The sequence below is a fragment of the Macrosteles quadrilineatus genome, unplaced genomic scaffold, assembly GCF_028750875.1.
Source record: "Macrosteles quadrilineatus isolate MER2022 unplaced genomic scaffold, UCM_ALF_1.0 Scaffold_5__1_contigs__length_97177068, whole genome shotgun sequence".
NCBI classification, from domain to species: domain Eukaryota; kingdom Metazoa; phylum Arthropoda; class Insecta; order Hemiptera; family Cicadellidae; genus Macrosteles; species Macrosteles quadrilineatus.
In genome coordinates this window covers 8,316,801-8,342,186 of record NW_026542598.1, presented here as the reverse complement: position 1 = coordinate 8,342,186, position 25,386 = coordinate 8,316,801, and the positions used below count along the sequence as shown (strand labels likewise).

General features: G+C 34.8%; 1 protein-coding gene across 1 annotated transcript; it reads right to left on the bottom strand.

Annotated features, from left to right (window-relative positions):
• Nucleotides 1–460: 460 nt before the first annotated feature.
• LOC128994246 (luciferin sulfotransferase-like) lies at nucleotides 461–17,384 on the bottom strand. The gene is made up of 4 exons (XM_054418653.1): nucleotides 17,180–17,384; nucleotides 5,107–5,203; nucleotides 4,472–4,655; nucleotides 461–598 (listed from the first exon to the last, which is right to left on the bottom strand). The coding sequence occupies exons 1-4, from the start codon at nucleotides 17,376–17,378 to the stop codon at nucleotides 461–463; spliced, it is 618 nt and encodes a 205-aa protein (XP_054274628.1). The 5' UTR covers nucleotides 17,379–17,384.
• Between the last annotated feature and the right edge of the window lie 8,002 nt (nucleotides 17,385–25,386).

Below are 25,386 nucleotides of genomic sequence, written 5' to 3'. Positions count from 1 at the left end.
AGTTTATACAGGTATACTATATGTTCTATTTCATATAAAAAATTAAGCAGCCCCTAAATAAAATACAAAGATAAACAGTTAATTATTATGTCTTTTATTGCTGACAATGTTCCCGTGGCGGAGCACGGGCGGTTAACTAATAAACATTTTAACGAACTGTGTTTTAGCCTCCAGTGACTGGGTCCTAGGTGTATCTTAAAAACACCTACGGTGATAACTGACTGGCGAACTACTAAAACACTCAATGGAAATATAATGGCGAACTACTAAAACACTCAATGGAAATATAATTCATTCATAATTAATCATTAAATTCAAATATCATAATCATGGGAGCACTTTAATTTTTGTATCCCAAAACAGATTGAAAATTATTTTCTTTTATTTCTCTGGCAATGAACTTACACAAACTTTATATTTAGGCTACAAAATAAATATCAAGTTCCAGTTAGTTCGTTGCTTAAGTGCCATACTTACGACCACCTTGCATGAATAAGTCGGCGAAGTCTTCATAGGTAATTTCAATATTATACCATTGTTGATACATGTGAAGGTACGACATGCAAACATCCATTGGGTTACGCATTACGTAAATAATCTGTTGAAACAGGATTTTGTATTATTGAAAGAAAAAAGTGTAGATAAACAATCTTCTATATCTATAAAAGAGCTATGTATGTAGGTATGTATATACATGTATGCCTCCAAAGACTCCAAAACCGCTCAAACAGATTGTAATGCAACTTTCAGGCATTATTAAGCATTGTTCAAAGATGGTTTGTGTGAAGTTTGGTGCAGATCCGTCAAAAGGGCTTCGCCACAGGGGGGTTTAAGTGGACCAATGTCAGACTTTTTGAACTACAATGTTTACAAATAAATATAACTACCTGTTACCCAGTAACCTTTTTGTAGGTTTGAATAATCACAACACGCTGTATTAGTCATGATTTGAAATAGTGCCACAATTTTTCCACAGAGTGCAGCACAGCAAACAATTTTACTTTTGAATAATCCCAAATATATTAAACCTCAATCGCAGCACACCTGTGCACTCAACAACGTATACATTATCCAATGTTAAATATGTAAACATAAAAACCTTTATCAAAGTATTATAAAAAATAAAAGGGATGGCAATGCCTTAATGTTTTTATCTTTTTTCTATACCCACATGCGAAAACTTAAATCCACCGAGCTGTGCAACGTTACCAGAGTGACGATTAAAGAAATTACACCAAAATTGATTGAAGACAAATTATCAGAAGTAAGCTTAAAGGAGTGTAGCCACGATCCCAAGGTCTTCGTTTGTTTAACGTGTTCGATTTCATTAAAATTCAACGTTCCCAAAATAGAATTAATCCCAAGAATACTGATTTTTTCATCCGAATTAGGTTACCCTCTGAATTTAAGCAGCTACAATTTCCTTTACACCTTTCGCAATCACCATTATAAGGCCATAGGGCAATCCCTGACATTCGACGGTTCAGAAAATGCATGCATTTCTCATGAACAGCTGTATTTTGCGTGCTCAAGTGTTGGTTGATACGACAAATAACTTATCCTACTAATATTATAAATGAGAAAGTTTGGATGTATGGATGTATGGATGGATGTATGGATGTATGGATGTATGTTTGTGACAGGTGAACGCGAAAAATACTGGTCGGATTGGGCTGAAATTTGGCATGATGATAGCTCACATTCCCGATTAACATATAGGCATATTCTTATTTCAAAAATCATTTCGGGCTCCGCCCCAGTGGCTCTGGAGTTTCCCATGTTAACCTTATGAGAAATGAAATTATTGAATCTTAACAGCTGATTCAATTAAACAAGTTGGTTCTGTTCTGTGATGTTCAATAGCATTAAAGTTACAAAAATTACCAATAGGGTGCAGCACTATTATTTCTTTTACATTTATGACAACAGCTAATTTGCAACCAAAAGGTGAGTGAGCGTAGCGAACGAACATCAACCTGGAGGCGAGTTAGCGTAGCGAACGAGCTAACCTGAAGGCAAGTGAGCGCAGCGAACGAGCTCCAACCTAAAGGTGAGTGAGCGTAGCGAACGAGCTCCAACCTAAAGGTGAGTGAGCGTAGCGAACAAACTTCAACCAGGACGTGATTGAGCCATGCGAACGAGATAATCTTGAAAATTAAGAAGTTAAACGGGGCAAAGCCCGCGGGTTACAGCTAGTATATTTATACACCTAATAAAAAAACAAAAAACATTGTTTATCCACTGGGAATTAAGTAAAATATTCCATTTTTATTTTTGGTATTATTTATGGTTATTATTTATGGTAAGGAACAAATTACCATTTAAAATAATAGTTGTTGTGCAGCAATGCGCACCGGGTAACTAATAGTTATCCTACTAATATTATAAATGAGAAAGTTTGGATGTATGGATAGATGTATGGATGTATGTTTGTGACAAGTGAACGCGAAAAATACTGGTCGGATTGGGCTGAAATTTGGCATGATGATAGCTCACATTCCCGATTAACATATAGGCATATTCTTATTTCAAAAATCCTTTCGGGCTCCGCCCCAGTGGCTCTGGAGTTTCCCATGTTAACCTTATGAGAAATTGAATTATTGAATCTTAACAGCTGTTTCAATTAAACAAGTTGGTTCTGTTCTATGATGTTCAATAGCATTAAAGTTACAAGGGTTACCAACAGGGTGCAGCACTATTATTTCTTTTACATTTATGACAACAGCTAATTTGCAACCAAAAGGTGAGTGAGCGTAGCGAACGAACTTCAACCTGGAGGCGAGTTAGCGTAGCAAACGAGCTAACCTGAAGGCGAGTTAGCGTAGCAAACGAGCTAACCTGAAGGCAAGTGAGCGCAGCGAACGAGCTCCAACCTAAAGGTGAGTGAGCGTAGCGAACAAACCTCAACCAGGACGTGATTGAGCCATGCGAACGAGATAATCTTGAAAATTAAGAAGTTAAACGGGGCAAAGCTCGCGGGTTACAGCTAGTAAATCGATATTTATAAAAGAGGAAATTTATATATATATATATAATATATTTATTTGAACGTCATGGACTCCTAAACCGCTCGACAGATTGTAATGAAACTTTCAGGCATTATTAAGCATTTGGTTTGTGTGAAGTTTGCTGCAGATCCGTCAACAGGGCTCCGTCCCAGTAGCTCTGGAGTTTCCTATGTTAACCTTATGAATACTTACATTTAAATGGAAATAAACTTAACAGCTGGTTCAACTAAACAATTTGATTCTGTGATGTTCAATAGCATTAAACAGTTGATAGGTTTACCAACTGGGCGCAACACTATTACTTTATTAAATTTATGACAACACTAATTTGCAACCAAAAGGTGAGTTAGCGTTGCAAACGAGCTAAACTGAAGGCAATTGAGCGCAGCAAACGAGCTCCAACCTAAAGGTTAGTGAGCGTACAAACGAACTTCAACCCGGACGTGACTAAGCGATGCGAACGAGCTCATCTTGAAAATGAACGAGCATTAGACATAAAAACACATTAGGACAAGACGACGTCTGTCGGGCAACCTAGTATGCAGTACATATAATTTATAAAATGTAACTTTATTGACTTGAACTAATAGTTAAGTTATGCAAGATATACAAGGTTTAGATTACTTGTTGAGTCAATTGATCCTTGTGTTACAAATATAAAAAAAACTGCTGATTCGTGCTGCTAAGCTCTAGGTTTGGAATACTATAATCTTCAGGTTGGAACGATGAAAATCAGTTTTCTCATCCGTGAATGAGTTCATCAGCATTTGTACGTTGCACATTTAGAACACATAACACAAAACCCATACGATTTTATATCTTGCATTATCTTGATCCAGGGGCTAACCCATCATGAAGTTAATGTATCAGCACGCCATGTAGTATTTTAATAACGGTTTACAAAAAAAAAAAAAAAAAACTTCAAAGGTTAATATATTCGTTTGTTGTATCCACTTTCAAGGCATTTAAAAAATATTGAATTAATTGAATGGATTTACAATTATAAAAATCTTTAAAGGTAATATCTTATGATGTATATAATCCATAATATGATAATCCCTTCCCTCAGCTACTAGGAGGTCATGAATAACTGGAGGTCATGACCTACAGTTTAAAGTGGAATCCAAACCACATTTTTGCCTTGTATAACGAAATTAGTCTAAATTGGTTAGTCCCTACTAGTGAGCACTTATCAGTACTATCATGATAATTAGACCAATTTCGTTATACAAGGCAAAAATGTGGTTCGGATTTCACCATATACTGTAGGTCCCTTAGTTTCATTTGCTGTATAGGCTATTAATTAACAGCTGTGTAAAAGGAATAAGTCGGTCTTTGTCACTAACAAGACTACAAGATCGCGCCACTCATTATACACTCAACCTTCACTCATATTTGGGTTTAAAATATGCACTCAGTGGCATCCACATCTTAATTAATTGATATATTCCAATGTCTGTTACCTTTGCCTTAACAGCTCCTTGTTGAATTTGTAAGGGCAGCATATGGAAAGGCATGTGGGTCTTGATAAATCTTGGAGACTTCATCGTTTTTACACAGTTAATTGAATCTATAAATAGTTTAGGATCCACATGAAACTCATTATCATTTTCAGCCACAGAACAATGCCTTAACAAATGTTCAACCCTAAAACACATTTTGTATAATGGTGAAATTCAAATATAAAAAAAATGTATAACAAATAAGACTAAGCAACGTGAATAAATTTCGTGTAAAAACTGAACTGTGAATAATTATTTTATGAGGAGACAATACACCTAAAGTTATTTTACGATTTTGTATTCACAGACAGTTTGAGTTTTGTTCAAAACCTTTTTTTGATAACCCCAGACAGCCTGTTTGTACTAAATTGCTATTCTAGGTATGAATTTTACATAATACGCTTATTAATTTAAAATAAACCAATATCTAAATGAAACGGTCCATTAATATAAAATAAAGTACTCCTGAAAGACTTGTTTCTCTTTTTTCCATTAATTAAAGTAATGTAATATTTTGTTTTAGGTTAAACAAATAATCCAAGAAAAACTTTAACAATTAACCTGTTTTGTGCATTTATTTTGTAATTTAAGCTTACTCAAGGGATGGCACTCTTTGTAGGTGAGGAATTTCAGAACCCTTGTAGTCTAAATCATTTGATATTAGCCAAACCATTTCTGCTGACCAATGCGTTCCTGAAAAAGTATGAGAGGGTGTATCAAAGTAGTGTAATTAATTATTTTTACTAATAGTTGTATATGTAAATATACAAAAATATTGTATATATAGCTTATAATTTTTGTTTTGTCATACACATTGTTTTGTATCCTAATTGTTGTTTATCTTTTTTAATTAGTTATATTGACAAGAGTTACTTTGTAAAACAGCTCTTGTACTGAAAGACGCTCGTAAATAAATGCATATTTATTTATTTATATATGTTTGAGGTATAACTCTTTGATATTGGTTTTCATAATCCGTGAAACCAATAGATATTTTTTGTTATAATATGAAATATTATTGATTTTAAAATAAATAATATTTAGCAAAACAACGCACACACATACATTACCTACTTTAAAATAGCCTGGACAATTTTCATAATTCGTGTTTAGGTTTTAGGTCAGCTTAGTAAGACTTATACATTTGTTCATTCTAAAAATCTTTACCACATTGTTTAAATTTTATTGTATTAATGTTAAGCATACTAATGCATATTAATATTAATTAAGTTTTTTTCATGGAATGATTGATTACAACAAATTGATGAATTATAACACAATTTGATTAACATATCAAAATGCAAAAATGCAAAATGAGGTAATTTTAAATACATTTTTATATTGTGTAGAATAACATAGGATAACAGTGATGAATACGACCATAAAATCATATGCAGTACAGTGTCTGTCAAAAGTTTAAGGACACGCCTAGTAATCATAATAATTACTGTCTACTGTCCTTAAACTACAATATTATTACAATATTGTTTTGTTGTTCTAGTCCGTGTTTTGCTCTATTGTTAAATTTGATATTTATATTTTTAATTATTATGTTTTGTTATATTACTTCCTATTTATACTGTTGTTGCTGGTTATATCTTATATCTTGTTATATTTTTTTTATCTTATATCTTGTTGTGTCTATATCTTGTTAATCTTATATCTTGTTATGTAATAAAAAATAAACCATTGAGTTACTAGCTTACGCCGTCATGATTTTATACACGAAAATTAGGTTAAACATATGTGACCACAACAAATTAAGAGAAAACTTATTCATTTAAACTTATTAACGGCCCCGCATACCAGCATCAGACCGGTCACTCTGGATCCCTTTACACATTTTTTTTTTGCCAGAAAACAATTCCCGCCTGGTCTCCTATCACACATTTTTACATGCTTAAACCTATAATCTTACAATACTATTGTAAGACATCAAAAAACTTTATTGGCAAGTTTCATGTGTCTTAAAGTAACATAAAAACCTTGCGAAATGTTTATTGTGGTTCTCACAACGCTTAAAGGCCCTAACAGTTGATCTAGAGTGTCAATGATGTTTTCAAAAAGCGGAATGTACACACATAGCGAGTACCACACTCTTGAGTTGTGGCTTGGATGTCACTCGTCGCGGCCGGTGATTTGACAAAATGTACTCCCCTTGTAAATACCGATTGGTAAATGTGTATGTGTTTGTGTCTTGTGAACTGTATATAGTTTTTACTGAACGACGTCCAATGGACTGAACATTTTGACTGGAAGCCTGATGATAGCACAACGTCGTGCTGAAACCTAGGTCGCAATCGACTTATTTTGAACTGGAGACTGAAGGTAATTAAACCATTATATTAGTTAATATAAAACAACATACTCATCTGAAGTTTCATGATTGTGCAATTTTTATTAACCTAGGGATAGAAGTGATTGAACTAATCAAGTACTTCTGATCTTCTCCCTTGAGCTTCCATTATACATTCTATAATCCAAAAGAATCGCATGTACGGGCAAACTTATTTCCGTCGGAGGATTATAGATTTTTTTCTTTAAAATGGGGTATTTGGCCACAAGAAATCGAAAATTGGTCACAAGGCTGGAAAGAATCCAGTTTCCGTACTATAGCCCTTGAATGTGCCCATATTATCGACAATATCTTTTTGTAGCTGAAGTTAGCAAAAACAGCTGATACAGAAAATGTTTACTGCCATCATTTTGATTTACGTGTAAACAAAAATAACTGTTGCAACACATTTTTCTCGCACTGGAAAAAAATATTGAATGTGCAATCGCAAACGTTTGCCAAGGATAGCACAGCCTAATATGGCTGGGTAAAGTTCTAGGATCTGCGGCGAGGGAAACCACCAGGCCAAAAGCTGGGTCTAACAGTACACGGGCACTGTGACCAAGTCAAAAACAAGTCACCAAAACAAACGTGCAATAATCACCACCAGGCCTACGACGATTCTCCACTCTCCTAGTGAGTCTTTGCTGACTAAGTTACTCGGGCTTCATCCTAAATATCCAATAGTTTAAGCCCTGAGTGCCTAAAACAAAGTGAGTTACACGACAACTTGCCAATAAAAACCACAACGCGAGTTATCACCATGCGGGGTCCACTCAGCCCCTATATTCCAATACACAACTCTAATGCCCAAGCTTACAATCAACCCGTTCACTCAGTAATAATACCATATAATAATACAAGTGCACTATAGGCGCGAACCACGCGAACCGCCAAGTACCTTGGTGTTATGGTGGACAACCAGTTGAGCTGGAGGGACCAGATCTTCCGTACGGCGGACAAGGCTGCTAGGAGTGTTGCTGCTCTTAGTAGGCTTAAGGCCAATGTCGGTGGTCCCCGGTCCAGCCGTAGAAGACTACTGATGTCTGCAGTCCAGTCCATGCTTCTCTGCGGCTCTGAGGTGTGGGCAGACGCGCTTAACAAGGAGGCGTATAGGTTGAGGCTCGCACGAGTGCAGCGTCAGGCGGCACTCAGGGTCGCTTCCGCGTACCGTACGGTGTCTGAACCGGCCGTTTTGGTGATCGCTGTCCCGTGAGTTATCCCAGTCAAACTCTTAGCAGCGGAGAGGAAGGCAATCTACCAGAGACAAGGATACATCGGAAAGGGCGCTGCAAGAACAGAAGAGCGCTCCCGCACTTTTCAGATGTGGCAAGAAAGCTGGGAAAGGGAGACTCGAGGACGTTGGACTGCCAGACTCATCAGGCAGGTCCAACCGTGGGTGGAACGGCGGCACGGTGAGGTTGACTATTACCTCACGCAGTTCTTGTCAGGTCACGGCTATTTTCAGTCGTACCTGCACTTAATGGCCAAAACGAATTCACCTGACTGCATTTACTGCCCATGCATTCCTGACGACGCGGAACACACTTTTTTCCGCTGTCCACAATGGGATATGCTTCGCCAGGAGGCCATTCAACATCTTGGGGTGCTATCGATTGAATCGATCTGTGAGACCTTGCTGAAGGGTGAGGACAACTGGGACTGCTGGTCGCACTTTGTCCGGAATGCCCTTCAAGCTAAAAAGAACGATCTAGATCGGAACATAGTCTAGATTTGATAAGAAATAAACGGCTAGACACGGCGTAAGCCCCTCGGGCGTAGGCAAACTCGGCCTAGTTCTGATGAAGTGCGACAAGTGTTCCCAGGCTAGTGTCCGAAGAGTAGAGGAGGTTTTTAGTGGGTAGTCTCTGGGCCTTAAGCCCGTTGGAGTCCCACACTACAGGCTAGCCACCTGTGTGCATAAATGCATTTTCCCACCTCTCCCTAAAAAAAAACAAAAAAAAATGCTATCCAAACACTAGAAAAATATATCTAATAGCCGGTACTACGCTATCCAAGCTACCATGATAACGTGTTAGATTAATAAACAAGCTGTTCAGATTAAATTAAAATCATAGAAACCCTACTACTACTATTACTCCCAAATCACCAATGGAATTTACCTAAGTGATATTGCCGTAACCCCTAGGTCTAGCCTGATGTAATGTGAAAAACAACACCGGGCTCGTGCCTAGCGTCTTAAAAAAAACCGCTAGTAAAATTAGCTACTAGCCTACTAGCCACGTGCTTCCAACTACGCATGCCAAATTGTGTAAGCCTAGGCTGGTCGGGCCTCAGAGTTATTAGTAAAATAACTAACTCTTGGTAAAACGCAAAATAATATCCCCCAAAATCAACAAAATATATTATTTGCGCTTTAACACCAGCCCAGAACCGTTAGGAATATACTTTAATATTATTCCTGACACCTATAAACCCTAACTACTGTGTCAGAATAATACCAGTTTGGTAACAACCCTAAACCTCGCAATAAAATCAGGAAATATATATTATCTAGATATTCTGTACAACACTGATGCCAAAATATTAAGGAAAGTCGACTCTCGTTACTAGCGGGTTTATACCCAAATTGAACACCAACATTCAATGTCCACCAGTCTCACTCATCGAAGTATATACTTCGATGGTCTCACTGTAGGCTACACCACCAACTTACACCCTTGTCACTAAAGCACTCGACGTCTCAACTGAGCTATTCACCAACCAGCTCTTCACTCACAGTCGGCAACGACTCGAATGTCTCTGTCCTAGAAGTTCCAAGATACTTTAGGCTTATCGTAACTGATAGCCGGGTCAAAGGGCGCTAGCTAGCTTAGCCACCACTTGTTGATAACAACAATAGGTGCACAGCCGAATAACAAAAACTTACCCCCCCTAGGAAAAATAACTCGTTACACTGTATTAATTAGTTTAGACAACACATTTTAAATAATATTTATATTCAGTTTGATTTTATATTACTGATAAGTTCTTTCAAAGTTAACTAGTATGATTTTTGATTGATATCTTGAACTTAACTGATTTAAACGATCAATAGCTCAATAGCCTATAATTTACTGATAATAATGCATACATTGCACATAGTGCCAAAGAAATCAAACTTCTTAGTAAAAATGGAGAAATAGGGAAGAAATAGAAGACCCACAACAAGTTACTAATGTATTTAATAACTAGGTGGCGTTCGCAGAGGCATCCACAAAATTGAGCGGAGTCATCGAGGGTTCATATTATAGTGTTTTTTTTTTTTTTGCTGTGAAAACTCTTTCAAAAACAGTCGTCATACGAAAACTCGTCATACGCATTTTTACTCTTTAGGGAGTAAAAATAGTTTTTAGCCTCTATGGAGTAAACATCAGCTGTTGTCAACTTAGTTGGAAATAAAGATTGTAAACAAGTGAATGTATCGAAAATATGTGTCGATTCGTGCTTCGTAATCATTTTAACCTACAGTCTACAGTCTCTTCCCATAGCATTTTAGCATTGCAGATACATTAATCCATTTCCACACTTAACACTGCTCACCTTTACTACTTCCTTCACCACCCCCTACGTCTTGGACCTGTTTCCCCCTCTCTTCCCATAGCTTTTTAGGAATGCAGATACGTTAATGTATTTGCTAAAGACAGTTCCCTCATTCTGCACTGCTAGTCTTACTACTTCCTTCACCATTTCCTACGTCATAGACCTGTTTCCTTCCCTTCTCATAGCATTTTGGGATTAAAGATACATTAATCTAACTGCCACAGACGGTTCCACACTATGCTTATACTTCACTACTTCCTATACCACCAGTTTCCACACTCCACACTGTTCACCTTAATACTTCCTTCACCTCTTCCTACGTGGCGGACCTGTTTCCCTCTCTTCCCATCACATTTTAAGATTGTAGATACCTTAATCTAATCGTCATACACAGTTCCCACACTCCAGACAGCGCGCCTTTACTACTTCCTTCACCACTTCCTACATCACGGTCCTGTTTCCCTCCCTTCCCATAGCATTTTAGGATGGCAGATACCTTAATCTATCGTCATAAACATATCCCACACCCCGAACAGCTCGCCTTTACTACTTACTTCACCACTTCGGCACTTCCTACGTCGCGGACCTGTTTCCTTCCCTTCCGATAGCATTTTAGGATTGCAGATACCTTAAAATAATCGTCATAAACAGTTCCCACACTCCGGAGAGCACACCTTGACTACTTCCTTCACCACTTCCTAGGTCACGGACCTGTTTTCCTCCCTTCCCATAGCACTTTAGGAATGCAGATACCTTAATCTAATCGTCATAAACAGTTTCCACACTCCATACCGCTCACTTTTACTACTTCTTTTACCACTTCCTACGTCACGGACATCAAGCTAGTGTCGTCATTTGATTATATTTATGATCCATACAGTTTCTGTTCTAATATCTGTGGAATAATGCTATCAGCTATTTCTTTATCTACTGCATTCAAAAGTCATCAGCTGATCATATGTCTTTGTTTATGTGTCAAAAACTGCTTCCATAAGGATTACATTGAAACTTTGAGACCCAGTGGGGCGGATTCCTGAGAGACTTTTTTAACGCCATATAGATGTTGCCACTCATCGGTATGGTCTTTATCACCATGCAAAATTTGAAAACGATTGATTTAGCCGTCTAGGAGGAGTTTGCGTATTACGAAATGCATAAAAATCGACGTATAAGAGCTTCGCTCGCTTCGCTCGCTCCGCTCAATTATTTTACATCAGTTAGTATTCCGTCAGATAAGAAAGGCAAGCCTAACCATATAAATCCTATTCCAGTGCGTGCATACCTTCAATTTTTACTGATTGTTAAAAACACATAGACGGTATTTTTTTTTCAATTAAAATTTATGTTTAAGAGCATGCAAGCCTCTAATATAATTTTTTTTATATAAATAAAAATATCCTAATAGCCCAGTCAATAAATGTTTTTTATCGCAACTAAATGGTGGGAAGCTGGATTTTTTATATGTGATAGAACCACATGAGAGGTGTATTTTCCCAAAATTCCCCACTTCTACCCCTTGAACTTTCCCCCCCACCCCCCTCCAAACATAGAAATTGCAGTGTTTTACTTAATTGGTCATAATTCGAATACTATGTAAGCTATCGAGCTGCAATTTGTTTTGTTTTATTTCTGATTAGTGTTCCTACAACTTTTGTGTTTACGACATTTTTCTAAAACCAATACTTAGGGAGATATAAAATGTAAACTTCGTTAAAAGCTTTGTTTCAGAGTGAAAAATTTAGTTTTTCTCTATGTATACTTTTAAATAGAAATAATACGCAAATATGGTTCAAACAAAAGTTTTAGCACGTTTTTTTAAGGTTTACAAATATATTATTGGTTAGTCATCTAGGTGACCGGGTGAAGAGCTGGGCGTCGGCAAAGAGAGCGCGTGCGGGCTAGTTAAACACCTCTGCGCTGCGTCAACGCATCTAGCCCAGCCAATAAACGCACAAACTGCCTTTTTTCGTAGCTAAATAGTGGAAAGCTGAGTTTGTTATATGAAATGGAACCACTTAAGACGTGTTTTTACAAAAAGTTCCCGATTTCCCCCTTGAGCTTTTCCCCGCAACCCCTTCCAAACCTGGAAATTACAGTCGTTCACTTTACTGGATATAATTCAAATTCTACGCATGCCATCGTAGTGAAATTTTATTTGTATTATTTGTAATTAGTTTATCTTCAACTTTTGTACTGAAGGTTTTCTTATAAAACTATACCCAATATAGGATATAATTCAAATTCATATATTTTTTTCAAATAAAATGAGCAAAATGTTTCTAACAAAAATGTTGTGAATGTTTCTTACGGTTTATAAATATATATTTGGTTAGTTGTCTGAACGAACTAATGTAGTGTGGTGCGTTGGCAAAGAGGCTTCTTCAAAGCATCTGCGTAGCCCAGCCCCGCCCGTCGATGCGCCGCGTCGTAGGCACCGACATCGCTTAGTTCTTAAAGGTTGTATACAAATGCTTAAGGCGTTGTACTTTGTACTTTACTACCAAAACAATCTGTATCCAAGCTTAAACGTTAGCTGCAAAAACAATTATTATTTAGATGGAACCCAATAATTTACTTTTTTATAACCAGTTTTGTTTTAGGTAAATTAATCTCTACCTACTTACTTGTTATACTTGCAATACTTGTAATACTTGATTTCTTCAACTTTGACCAACGGAAGTTTGATAGATTGAGGTATAGAACACTAGGCCTAATAAACACTTTGAAAATCACTATAAACATACTCTTTGCTCTTCCTTACGTTAAAATGTGCTTTCCATTATCTACCACCAATGAAACTCGCTTTGTTCCGCAAGATTTATACTAACTGCGCCTCACGGTCAGTAAAGATCTAATTAGTAAACTGCAAAAAAATAATAATTAGATTAAACCTAATCATTTGTACATTTCTTAAATTTAAATTGTTAGTCTTAACTCGTTTCTCATTTGAAATAATAATTTTTTTAATTATTTCTGTCAACGGCTACACCTATTGACAATAATATACATGGATACATATATTACATTACATAAAGCTGGGTAAGAAACATAATTAACCCAATGATGAGATGACCCAATTCGCCTATGGGTCTGAGGATGATTGCAATGTCGAATCGAAATCTACCACCACTTACCATCTTTTATGTATATTTACAGTATTGTGAGTTACATTATAAGTGCAAATTTATGCTTTAAGTTTAAGGCTATTAGACGTATTTTCTTTTATTTACTTTCCAATTTTAAAGTAATAAGGCATATATCCAAAAGTTATAAACAAGTAAGTAAAACACTGTATTTGTCTCCCTATACATGCAGGCAAGACTATTTACGAGATACATACAGGCAAATTAAAATTTCCTTTCTTAACATATTGTGAGAGGTGTCAATAAAATTGGGTTTTTTTCATAATCTTGGTGACGTTCTGTTCTCTAATATTTGATTGTTTTCATGTTATCTTAAAAATGAGTCAGCACAATAGTTCTTTATTGGTTAGTGGTAGACATTATGCAAACGTTAAACATTGCTAATAAAGATGAAGGCGCTTATAAAGTGTTTTAAAATCTTCTCTATATAGACTTAATAAAAAAGTTAGTTTTAACATTGACTGGTTTTAATTTGTATTCATTATCATTACAAATGGCTTATAAATATTACCGACAGTTTTCTACGTCGTTCGTGATATTATTTTAACACAGGCTTACAACTCATGGCAGAGCAGAAAGCTAACCCTTGCTAGTCGGAAGCGTGGAGAGAGGGACATATCAATAATAGAAGTTTGTATCAAGGATTAGTGGGTCTACGAACACTTTTTACTGACAGCGATATGCTTCATTTAGTCACGGTTTAGCTTGGAAACAGATTGTTTTGGTAGTAAATTAGGCTACAAATTAGGAAGTCTTAGGATTTGTATGAAACAGTTAAGAACTTAGCGGTGCCGGTCCTTATTCATCGACGGGCGGGGTTGCGCTGCGCGGATACTTTAAGAAGCCTGCACGCGCTGTCTTTGCCGTCACCCACACTACATCAGTTATTTCAGATGACTAACCAAATTTATATATTTATAAACCTTAAGAAACATACTAAAATTTTGTTTCTGACACATTATGCGTATTGTATTTGGAAAAAATATATAGAGGGTAAAACAAAATTGTGTACTCTAAAACATAAACATTATCAAACAAAGTTAACATGCTATATCTCTTTGGATATAGTTTTATAAGAAAACCTTTAGTACAAAAGTTGAAGATAAACTAATTACAAATAATACAAATAAAATTTCACTACGATGGCATGCGTAGAATTTGAATTATATCCAGTAAAGTAAACGACTGTAATTTCCAGGTTTGGAAGGGGTTGCGGGGAAAATCTCAAGGGGGAAATCGGGAACTTTTTGTAAAAACACATCTTAAGTGGTTCCATTTCATATATCAAACTCAGCTTTCCACTATTTAGCTACGAAAAAAGGCAGTTTGTGCGTTTATTGGCTGGGCTAGATGCGTTGACGCAGCGCAGAGGTGTTTAACTAGCCCGCACGCGCTCTCTTTGCCGACGCTCAGCTCTTCACCCGGTCACCTAGATGACTAACCAATAATATATTTGTAAACCTTGTAAAACGTGCTAAAACTTTTGTTTGAACCGTATTATTTATATTTAAAAGTATACATAGAGAAAAACAAAATTTTGCACTCTGAAACAAAGCTTTTAACGAAGTTTACATTTTATATCTCCCTAAGTATTGGTTTTAGAAAAATGTCGTAAACACAAAAGTTGTAGGAAAACTAATCAGAAATAAAACAAAACAAATTGCAGCTCGATAGCTTACATAGTATTCGAATTATGACCAATTAAGTAAAACACTGCAATTTCTATGTTTGGAGGGGGGTGGGGGGGAAAGTTCAAGGGGTAGAAGTGGGGAATTTTGGGAAAATACACCTCTCATGTGGTTCTATCACATATAAAAAATCCAGATTTCCACCATTTAGTTGCGAAAAAGGGTGTTTTATTGCATTCATTGACTGGGCTATAAGATGCATCTACCAACAGCCTTAACTCTTTCAAGCACAGTGTTACATTGACTGACTTTGACTTCTTTGCTGCACGGTGTTACATCTTTGTATCGCAAGACATTTTATTTTTTGTAAACGCGACTACTAGCGCTATGCATCTGGAAACTTTAAATGTTAGTACGATGGACCTTTGCTAGGTGGCAGCACCATCCATTTGTTTACATTCTGACAAATAACTCTTAGAAAACAGCTGTTCCTGCTGAAAGACTCGTGCCCAAGATCCCGTCTTTATTTTTAGGCAAATGAAAGATATGTTGTTATTGACTATATAATAATTCCTATGCTGTTTTGTAATGCACTGTTATAATAGCGTCCCTTGTATTAGTTTAGAGTCATAAAATCAGTAAACTAGAATGTATTTTGAGTTTTCAAAGTGCGTTACTCAAATGTAACACCATGCAGCTCAGCGTTCCAAATATATCCATCCATAAATAATAAATTAACAATAAAATCTTCCAGAAACTTAATTTTAATTGCGTTTATGCATTTTTACAAATAACATGACATTATAAATAGGTTTTGTCATATTTTTGGCTCGATATTGATAGTTTTTTCTTATGTCATTACAATTTAGGATAAAGTTTGGGCATATTAGAACATTTTTTTATTGAAACCCTTCTTTAAATTCATGTTCTACTTAAATATAAATTGGCCTTTATATTACTTTGTTTTGGCTTAGTAACTTTAACATTTTATTTTTTTTTACATTTATCAGTGTGTGAATTTTCTTTTACTACATTTATTCAGGTCTCCATATGATGTTGTAATGCTTTATATTGCATATGTGTAAAATATATACTTTCTTATATTGTAATTTGCATTTGCATTTATGATATCCCAAAAAAAAAACCTCTAACTTGATATTTAATATTTATGGGATTCAATAAAATATGTTCCATTTGCTGCACGGTGTTACATATGTGTAACTCCCTTTTATCACTAACTGATAAAAAAAAAATGTTAATGCATTTTTATATAACCTTATAAACTTAGTACGGTTCTAAACACAAATTATAAAGTGTTTACAAACATAAAAAAATTGCGTGCAGGTTGGGGTCACCTGACACCTGTATTTTCCGTGCTGGAAAGAGTTAACACATAATAAAGTTAATTACTATAGGCCTCTTGTTAATAAGTTATTATTATATTTTTCTTAAAAACAAGCATTATTTAGAATATTTTTAAACAGGAAAAAAAATTATAATGATCATTTTTAGCATAGAAGTGTTCATATTGGTATGAAATTAATGCTAATAACGTTGTTTATTTGAATAATATAAAGCAATGTATTATGCCCCAATAGTCTAAGAACATTAGCCAATAATTCAGTTTATTTGTCGTGTCCTTAAACTTTTGACAAACAGCAACTAATTTTTATTTATATTAATCCATTCAAAGTACAGGCTTAAGATGTCAAGTACACTACTTAGCAATATTATTATTTAAAAGTATTTTGGGTTTTTTGAAGAGTTATGTTTATATATCCAATCACATCTTTTAAACCTGCTATGAATTTCGTAAATAATAACTAATCATATTTTATAAACACTATACAATATATAATCTCGAAATACTTATGAAAAGAGGTTAAAAATTAATTAGACAAGAAGTATAGAGTCTACCTGGAGCTAACATATTTAATTAAGAATTATCCTATATTTTATAAATAATGTTAAGCATCTAATATCGTATAATTAATAGTATTTATATATGGAACAATCTTACCGCTTTTCGGAAATGTACAAATCCAAGTATCGTCCTCTCTGACCTCCATGTTTAGAATATCATCCAGAACCTGAATCATGCTTTCGGATACAGTTGTGCCTTTATAAATGTAATGAGGTACACTATATTCCGGTGTTGTTGAATGCACATGTTTCACTATTTCCAGCAAATCTTCATCTAACAATTTTGGGGTATCCATTGTGTCTGAAATGTTCACAACTACTGAGCCTCAATGCACTTCATATCTCCAGTCAACAAGATAGTTGATAATGATTTACAATGTGAACACAAGGTAGTACAAATATAGAAATTTATATAACAGGTGACTTATTTATTCTCATCAGAGAATAAACAACACAAGTGTACTTGTTGCTCGAATTCGAGCAATTGCAAAATGTTGTAGGCGTTATTTCGAAACGAATAACAGTCATAAATATTCGACGACTTAAAAGATTAAACTCAAAGAAAATGTATTAAATCACTCCATTCCAGTTATCGAAACTGAAAACGAACGCTCTTGTTTGTATCATGTATTTACTACGGACAGCTGTAATTATTACAAATTATTCGTCTGTATAAGTAAACATAATCTTTTCTTCATAAGAAATACATTGGGGTTTTGATGGCCTGTGGGGCAAAGCCCGAGGACTTTTATTGCAGAAATTGGTGAAAGGGGGCCTCTACACAAAAAGTACTTAATTTTGACATATCGTTTGTAAAAATCCGTCCTTTACTAACGGAGGAGTAGTGTTTCGTAGAAATCGCCTTCACGTATTATATATAAGGATACCAACATACACTATATCAACATAGAGTAGTTTTTTCAGAAAAATTATTGCCAAATACCTAAATCTAATGTAATCTAAAGTTTACTATTTAAAGTTGTTTTTACTATCTCCTTAACTGTTAGGCATACAACAACACTTCAATACAATTTTTTCTGTTTTTAAGCTCTGTAAAAAATTGTCTGGAAAGAAATTGTGAAACTTTATGTTTTTAAGGTCAAAAATGGAAAACCCCCATTTTTAACCCATAAAACCCCACATAAACCCCCGTTCCCATAGTCCGATCATTTGACGTTTGACTTTATATTTCTAGCCCATTTATAGACCGATGTTTTTGAAACTTTGCATAATTTATTAAATATGTGTTAAACTATTCTGGGAAAATGTCAGCTCCCTAATTCTCGTAGAAACAAAATGGTGGCATATTGAATGTTTTTAATTAACTAATCATATTAAATTAATTAATTTATTATTATCTATTAACTAGTAATGAATCACGGTTTGAATAATTTTTGAATCTAATTTTAGTTTTTTCATTAGGCTATGTTCTGATATCCTGATTAAAAAGCATAATTTTCGAAGGATGTGATAATATAAATATTTTACAAAACCAAAAACACTAGTTTAATTTGTTTAAAGTATCGATTTTTCAATATACCTCCATTTGTTTACGAGGGTTAGGGAGCTGAAATTTTCCCAGGACATTTTCTAAACCTACTTTATAAATTGTGTACAGTTTCAAAGTATTCGGAGCATAAATGGGCACGTAATTTTAAATCAAACGTTTAAACCCCTTCACGGGACACTCTGTATTTATGTATGTGTGTGTGTGAGAATTTGAAAGGAGGGTGTTTTTGGCCTCTGAGGACCTCAAAACGAAAAAGTAAATCGGTCTTGGGTCCAGGTCTTACCATGAGTACTACGGTAATAGCTTATCCCCTATATGGGAAGTTTGTTAAAAATAAAAAAAACCTCGGGAGGAAATTAAAATGTTTGCGTACACGCCGTTTTTTTTGGTTATTTAATAAAAACCAACTTGATTGGACTAGATTGGAACTTTAAATGAAAGGTCTAACCTAAAAATGCTATTAGTTTTCAAATGTTTCTTATAGTATAAAAATAATTCCAATGTCTGTGTTTGATTAAAAAAAAATTCGTCTTTGTAGCGTAATTGAGCGGAGCGAAGCGAAGCGAGCGAAGCTCTTATACTACACTCCTGCTTTTGTTTTACAAATACTCCTCCTGAACGGCTGAAGCGATCTGCACAAAATTTAGCACAATCATAGTAACCGACCATGGGAAGGTATAAATCTGAAATGGTACAAATCGGACCACAGGGCTTTTCTCCACGTGAATTCAAACTTTTGGAAATTTAACATGGGCCTTATGGGTTAATTGGTTGCCATGACATTATTTGCGAGATAACAATAAAAAGGTAAACAAGAGTCGCAACATATGTTAGTCAACGAATCATCTAAATAGCATATTACAAATACCAAATACCGTACAGAGAAAAAGGGAAGAACAATCGGATTAATATCATTGAGTATAATTTACTACAAAATGAAATACCAATAATTATGGTCGGCGGAATAAGGCTGATGCACCATTAACTTTAAATAATCCAAATAGCCATTCCATTTACGTGAACCAAATCTAGGCCTACGCACAATTGAGTTTGGATACTGCAAGTAGACATTCCATTGACATGAACCAGGCGTACTATTGACTTTGGATACTGCAAATAGACACTCCATTTATGTGAATCAAATGAACCACTGCTTTGGATACTCCAAGTAAACAATTCGTTTACGTGAACCCGACGTATCATTGACTTTGGATACCGCAAGTAAACATATCGTATCATTAACTTGGAATACTGCAAATAGACATTCCATTTATGTAAACAGTCAATGGCGTACCATTGACTTTGGATAATGCAAATAGGCATTTTATTTATCCGAACCAAATGTATCATTGACATTGGATACTGTAATTAGACATTTATGAGAACCAGATGAAACATATGCTTTGGTTTCTGCAATTAGACAATTCATTTGCGTGAACCAGACTTTTAATTGACTTAGAATACTGCAAATAGACATTCCATTTAAGTGAACCAAATATACCATTGACATTGGATCTGCAAGTATTTAATCTCATTTGCGAGGAACAGATGTAAAACTGACTTTAGAAAAGTATTGGATTAATATGCTAGCTCCGCTCAATATTGCAAGCATACAACTGCATTGCACACCTAGTGAATAGTAACGTTCAAACACGACTTAAAGTGAGCCCTTACATAATATGGACACAGTCCTCAATAAAGCATACAGTTACATATTTACAACAATATATGTTAAAGAATAGTTTAACCACCTACTCTAAAGGGGGTTTACATAAATCATACAAGACAAGAATTTATAAACGAATTTAATGATTTTGTTACATTAATCAAACCCATAATGTTCTAAAGGTCTTCCCAATACAGTACCTTTAGTGTTTTCTTCAGTCCATGTTTTAAAGCGAGCCACTAGCTCTAAGCTGAGTGAATTTTTCCCCTCTCCTACCACGCCATTTCGACATAAATTCCAGGTCTTGTCTGCAGCTTTGTTCTGAAGCTTATTCATCATAGCAAATGACATGTTGACAGATTTTTTGTTTTTCATATTGGCGAAACTAAGATGATCACTGAGAGATGCCACTTGGTCAGTTGTGAGTTTTTTGCCAAGGAAGTCAGCTGTTCGGTTTATCACAGCAGGTAAGTCCTTCAACAAAATAGTTGTACTGTAAGATGCGTGAGAAAGAACAAACTGATTCCATCCACTGAATTAAACATTTACATACGGCATCCCTTATTTTGTAAAAAAAAAAATATTTTACTCGAATCTGACTCCAGTAAAAAATATTTGTTTCTGATTCGAATAAGTGTTGATAACTCTATGAAAAATATATTTCAAACTAGCTATTACCCACGGGCTTCGTCCCGTTTGACTTCATAAGTATTAATAAAATTATTTATTGTTTAAGTTAAGCAGAAATAAAAAAAAAACACAGAATACAGCAATAGGCTACAAACAAATAAGTACAGCTGAGGTATTTTTAACATTAGGTACATGGAAAGTTCCCTTTAGAAAGGAATTAATCAATCCTAAAATTAATCGACCTAAAAGGGCAATTTATGAAATACCTAATGAAGTTTTGCGAAAGGTTTTTCGTCATGACGAACATTTTAAGTATATGGTTTATGGGGGTGTGACTTGTAGGTTTCTTAAAAGTGCATGGGTACTTTTGGCTTTATATATAGATTTAGTTTAAGCTATGTGGATTTTAGTTTTGTTATGTAGCGTTTAAGATCACTGAGAATATCACTTGTTTCACCAGCTAACGCTGGATCTGTGAAATGTTTTTGTAATAATTAAGTAATATTTCATTTAATTTAATAATGAAGGCATAAGCTATGATCGGGGAAAAATCCAGAACATCTTCCAGATTGTACCGTTGTCAGGAGGATTGGACGCCGATGAGAGTGGAGTTCGTTTTAGATAAGCCGCCCTAACCTGTCCTGCTACGTTCCTCTGCTAGTACATGTTTAGTAGGCTTACTCAACATAAGTTTATACATTACTAGAAGAGTACCCGTCCTTCATACGGGGTTGGCATATAAGTATAAAATGCGTATTACAGTTATACTCAAGCTTTGCGTTTTCAATGGGGGAGAACACAGTTTGATAAAATTTGCTTCTTTAAATTTACGGTATATACTATAGTATTACACATCTAACACAGCTGTAATGTCTACCACTTCACCTAAACAATAGAGAAAAAATAATTACTAAACATTCATAAAATATCATAAATTTTTCATGAAATTTAAAACATAAAGAAAATTGTAAACAAGCCTACTTGCTGCTTGGTTCAAATTAGCAGTTTTCATAAATGCAAAAAAAATAATAGTGCTGCACCCTGTTGGTGAATCTTATAGCTTTTCAATGCTTTTGCATATCACAGAACCAACTTCTTTAGTTGAAACAGCTGACAAAATTCTTTAATTCCCTTTAAATATGAATACCTATAAGGTTAACATGGGGAACTACAGAGCCACTGGGGCGGAGCCCGAAAGGATATTTGAGATAAGGATATGCCTATATGTTAATCGGGAATGTGAGCTATCATCATGCAAAATTTCAGCCCAATCCGTCCAGTGGTTAATGCGTGATTAAACTTCAAACAAACAAACAAACAAAAAACAAACAAACACCCAGACTTTCACATTTATAATATTAGTAAGATGAATATGTAAAACGTATCTTACAAAACAGATTTTAGTAGAGAAAAAAATTCATGAGTTTATATTCATGTTACTCAAGATAGATATGTTTACTTGACTATGTTAAATAACTGCAGCTCATTATTTACTTCATTACCTGATTATTATTATTTCATACTAAGCAATAGCCAAAATAAAAAAAAAGCTTACATAACGTTTAAAAAACAAACCTATGTTAAAATCTACAATAAACTACGTTTGTATGTAATATATCTCGAAATCCAGCAGGAGGATTTTGACAAGTTTTGAAATTAGTGACTTAGCCCTAAAAATGTAATTGGTGACAACCACTACCTCAGGAAAATTCGTATTTCGTTGCACAAGACATTTTAAAATTTCTTATTGTAACATTGGGCTTACGGGTTGCTAGGCAACTATGTTAATTGAACAAAATGACAAGGAATAAGTAAACAATAGTATATTACGTTACTAGTCCTGAAAATAAGTGTTTACCGGACGAGTGTGGTTGTTCCCGTGCGAGACGAAGTCGAGTACGGGATTACCATAAGAGTCCGGTACACACATTTTGGACGAGTTACGTATGATAGTTTACGCCATACTACTAAATCTTTACAAATCCATATACATTTCAACAACTAAAGGTCTAAAAATCACTAGTCATAACCTTTAAGAGAGGTTATGTTTTTGTTTATAACCACTCATTTCCACCTAAATACAGTATAATCAGCTGATTGGTGTCCGGTAAAACTCATTGCAGTACGTACGCAATGAAACCCCATTTGAATAAGCTGGCGGCAAACAGCTGTTTTCTGGACTAAATCCTTGCGTGGGAAGTTCGTCAAAATAATGTAGTGTGACGTAATAGTATATTTCGTACCTAGGGCCGAAAATGAGGTTTTGCCGGCTCGAGATAGTTTTTAAGTTCGAGACGAAGTCGAGAACTTAAATCGATCGAGAGCTGCAAAACCATTTCGGTCCGTGGTACGAACGCTATTTTTCACCACACTATACCCTATTACCGCACTATTCACCACTATAATAATGCACACTAATAGTCAACACAACTAAGGTTATGTGAAGAAATAATTTGAGGAATCAGCAAAAATAAAAATAAATAGTTGCTAGGCAACGGTGACAATAACACAATTCTATTGCAATGCTATGGATTTTGATTGTGTATTTAAAATGCATTCATGCTTTAAGTAAGTAAGCGGACAGCTGATTTTGCGGCCCCGGACTGTAAAAACCTGCTCGGTCCCCAAATTACGATGACAGCTGGCATGGCCAGCAAAACGTAACTTTCAGCCACCAATTAACGTATGTAATACAGCCAAAAACATCATAGTGTGGTGAAAAAGACTTTGCACATTTGTTTATAACAAGCCAAAGCCATCCACAGTATACTAGCAAATTACAAAATCATCTATTGGGTCTGATGTTAATTGGAGTGTCCTATCGAAATCGAATACCTGACTTACCACCTTTAATACATATTTACCGTATTGTGGGTAAACAATATAAGTGTAAATATATTATTAACAGTTTTATTAGACATTTATCTTTTTGTTTTTTAGGTAATTAAATAACACGTAAGATGCTGATCAAGAAGCTATGTAATATTGTTTTTACCATCCAATTAACTACAACGAGAAAGGCTCGGTCCCTTGGTACTGTTAAAAATGTCATAAATCGCAAGCTAAAAGGCGGATCTATGATAAACGTGGTTGTATTATCGTGATTATAAGTTTTAAGTCAAATTAAAATCCAGGACATGTTGTCAGAGTAGTCAGATTTATTAATATTTACCGATTGCCGTTACAAGAATCTAAAAACAATTTTGGCCAATTAATAATGTGGACAACTGATGTATCCGTTTGGCACCAAAATATTAAAATATAAATATTAATATTATTCTACTTCTCTGTCCCTTATTCTAACGTAATTAAAGTAAATGTTATTACCTCTATCATGTTGTTCAAAGGTTTATTGCGGACATTTTCCATCACGAATGTAAAAAACAATACACAACGTTTCGGGATCTGGAATCTGATCCCGTCTTCAGGTGAAAAAACTTAACTAACACATTACAACTAACAATACACAAACGCCCAACCTAAGTTGGAATACACTACCAAGGGTAGTAGTCAAAAAATATGCACTGTATGGGATCAGATTCCAGATCCCGAAACGTTGTGTATTGTTTTTTACATTCGTGATGGAAAATGTCCGCAATAAACCTTTGAACAACATTAACTCACCATCACCAACAATGAACTTCAAACAAAGAACCTCTATCATGTCTTCAAATTTCAGGTAAAGTATATTGCATTTGTCTTTCTGTTCACAAAATGACAGGCAGTGCCCCCAGTATGGTAAATACTTTACTAAAACAATAAAAGTATTTAATAAAAGAATTATAATAAACCACAACAAGCTGAAAATAAATAAAACAAATTACATGAGCAAACTTACAGAGGTAACAGTTAAGCCAAATTACTTTAGTTATGATTCGTCTTTCTACCCACAAGAAGATGGTCTCCCAATGGGATCTCCCTTGTCAGGACTCTTATCACAAATATTTATGTCAGAAATGGAACAATCCAAAATTAGTAAAAAACAAATCCATTCAAAAACAAAACTGTATTTTGGTACAGATATATGGAAAATATTTTATGCTTATTTAAAGGAGATGATAATCATTCTGGACAATTCTTAACATATCTCAACAATATTAATAACACAATTAAATTCACCAAAGAAATCCAGCGAAAAGAAATTAATTTCCTAGATCTAACAATTTCTATCCAAAACAACAAACATTCATTTAACATATTCAGAAAACCCAAAACTACAGACATAATAATTCCAAGAAAATCGAATCATCTATGGACACACAATGTTGCAGTTTTTCTTTAATTAATTAACAGACTAATCAATGTTTGAATAAAAAAAATTTCAAGAAAGTAGTCGACACCGTAAAACATGTAGCTGAAAAAATTGATATAGAAGCAAAATGATTAATGATACAATCAAAAAGAAAATTAAGAAGAGAAATTAATTAAACCCAAATTTAGAAAACAATATGAAACAAAAAAATAGAAAAGAAATTCTTTTGTATCCCAACAAAAATTT

Coding starts and splice junctions, on each gene's coding strand:
- LOC128994246 (XM_054418653.1), bottom strand. CDS start 17,378: ATGGATACCCCAAAATTGTTAGATGAAGATTTGCTGGAAATAGTGAAA. Junction 5,204..17,179: donor TTGTACATTTCCGAAAAGCG/GTAAGATTGTTC, acceptor ATACTTTTTCAG/GAACGCATTGGTCAGCAGAA. Junction 599..4,471: donor AAGGAGCTGTTAAGGCAAAG/GTAACAGACATT, acceptor CTGTTTCAACAG/ATTATTTACGTAATGCGTAA.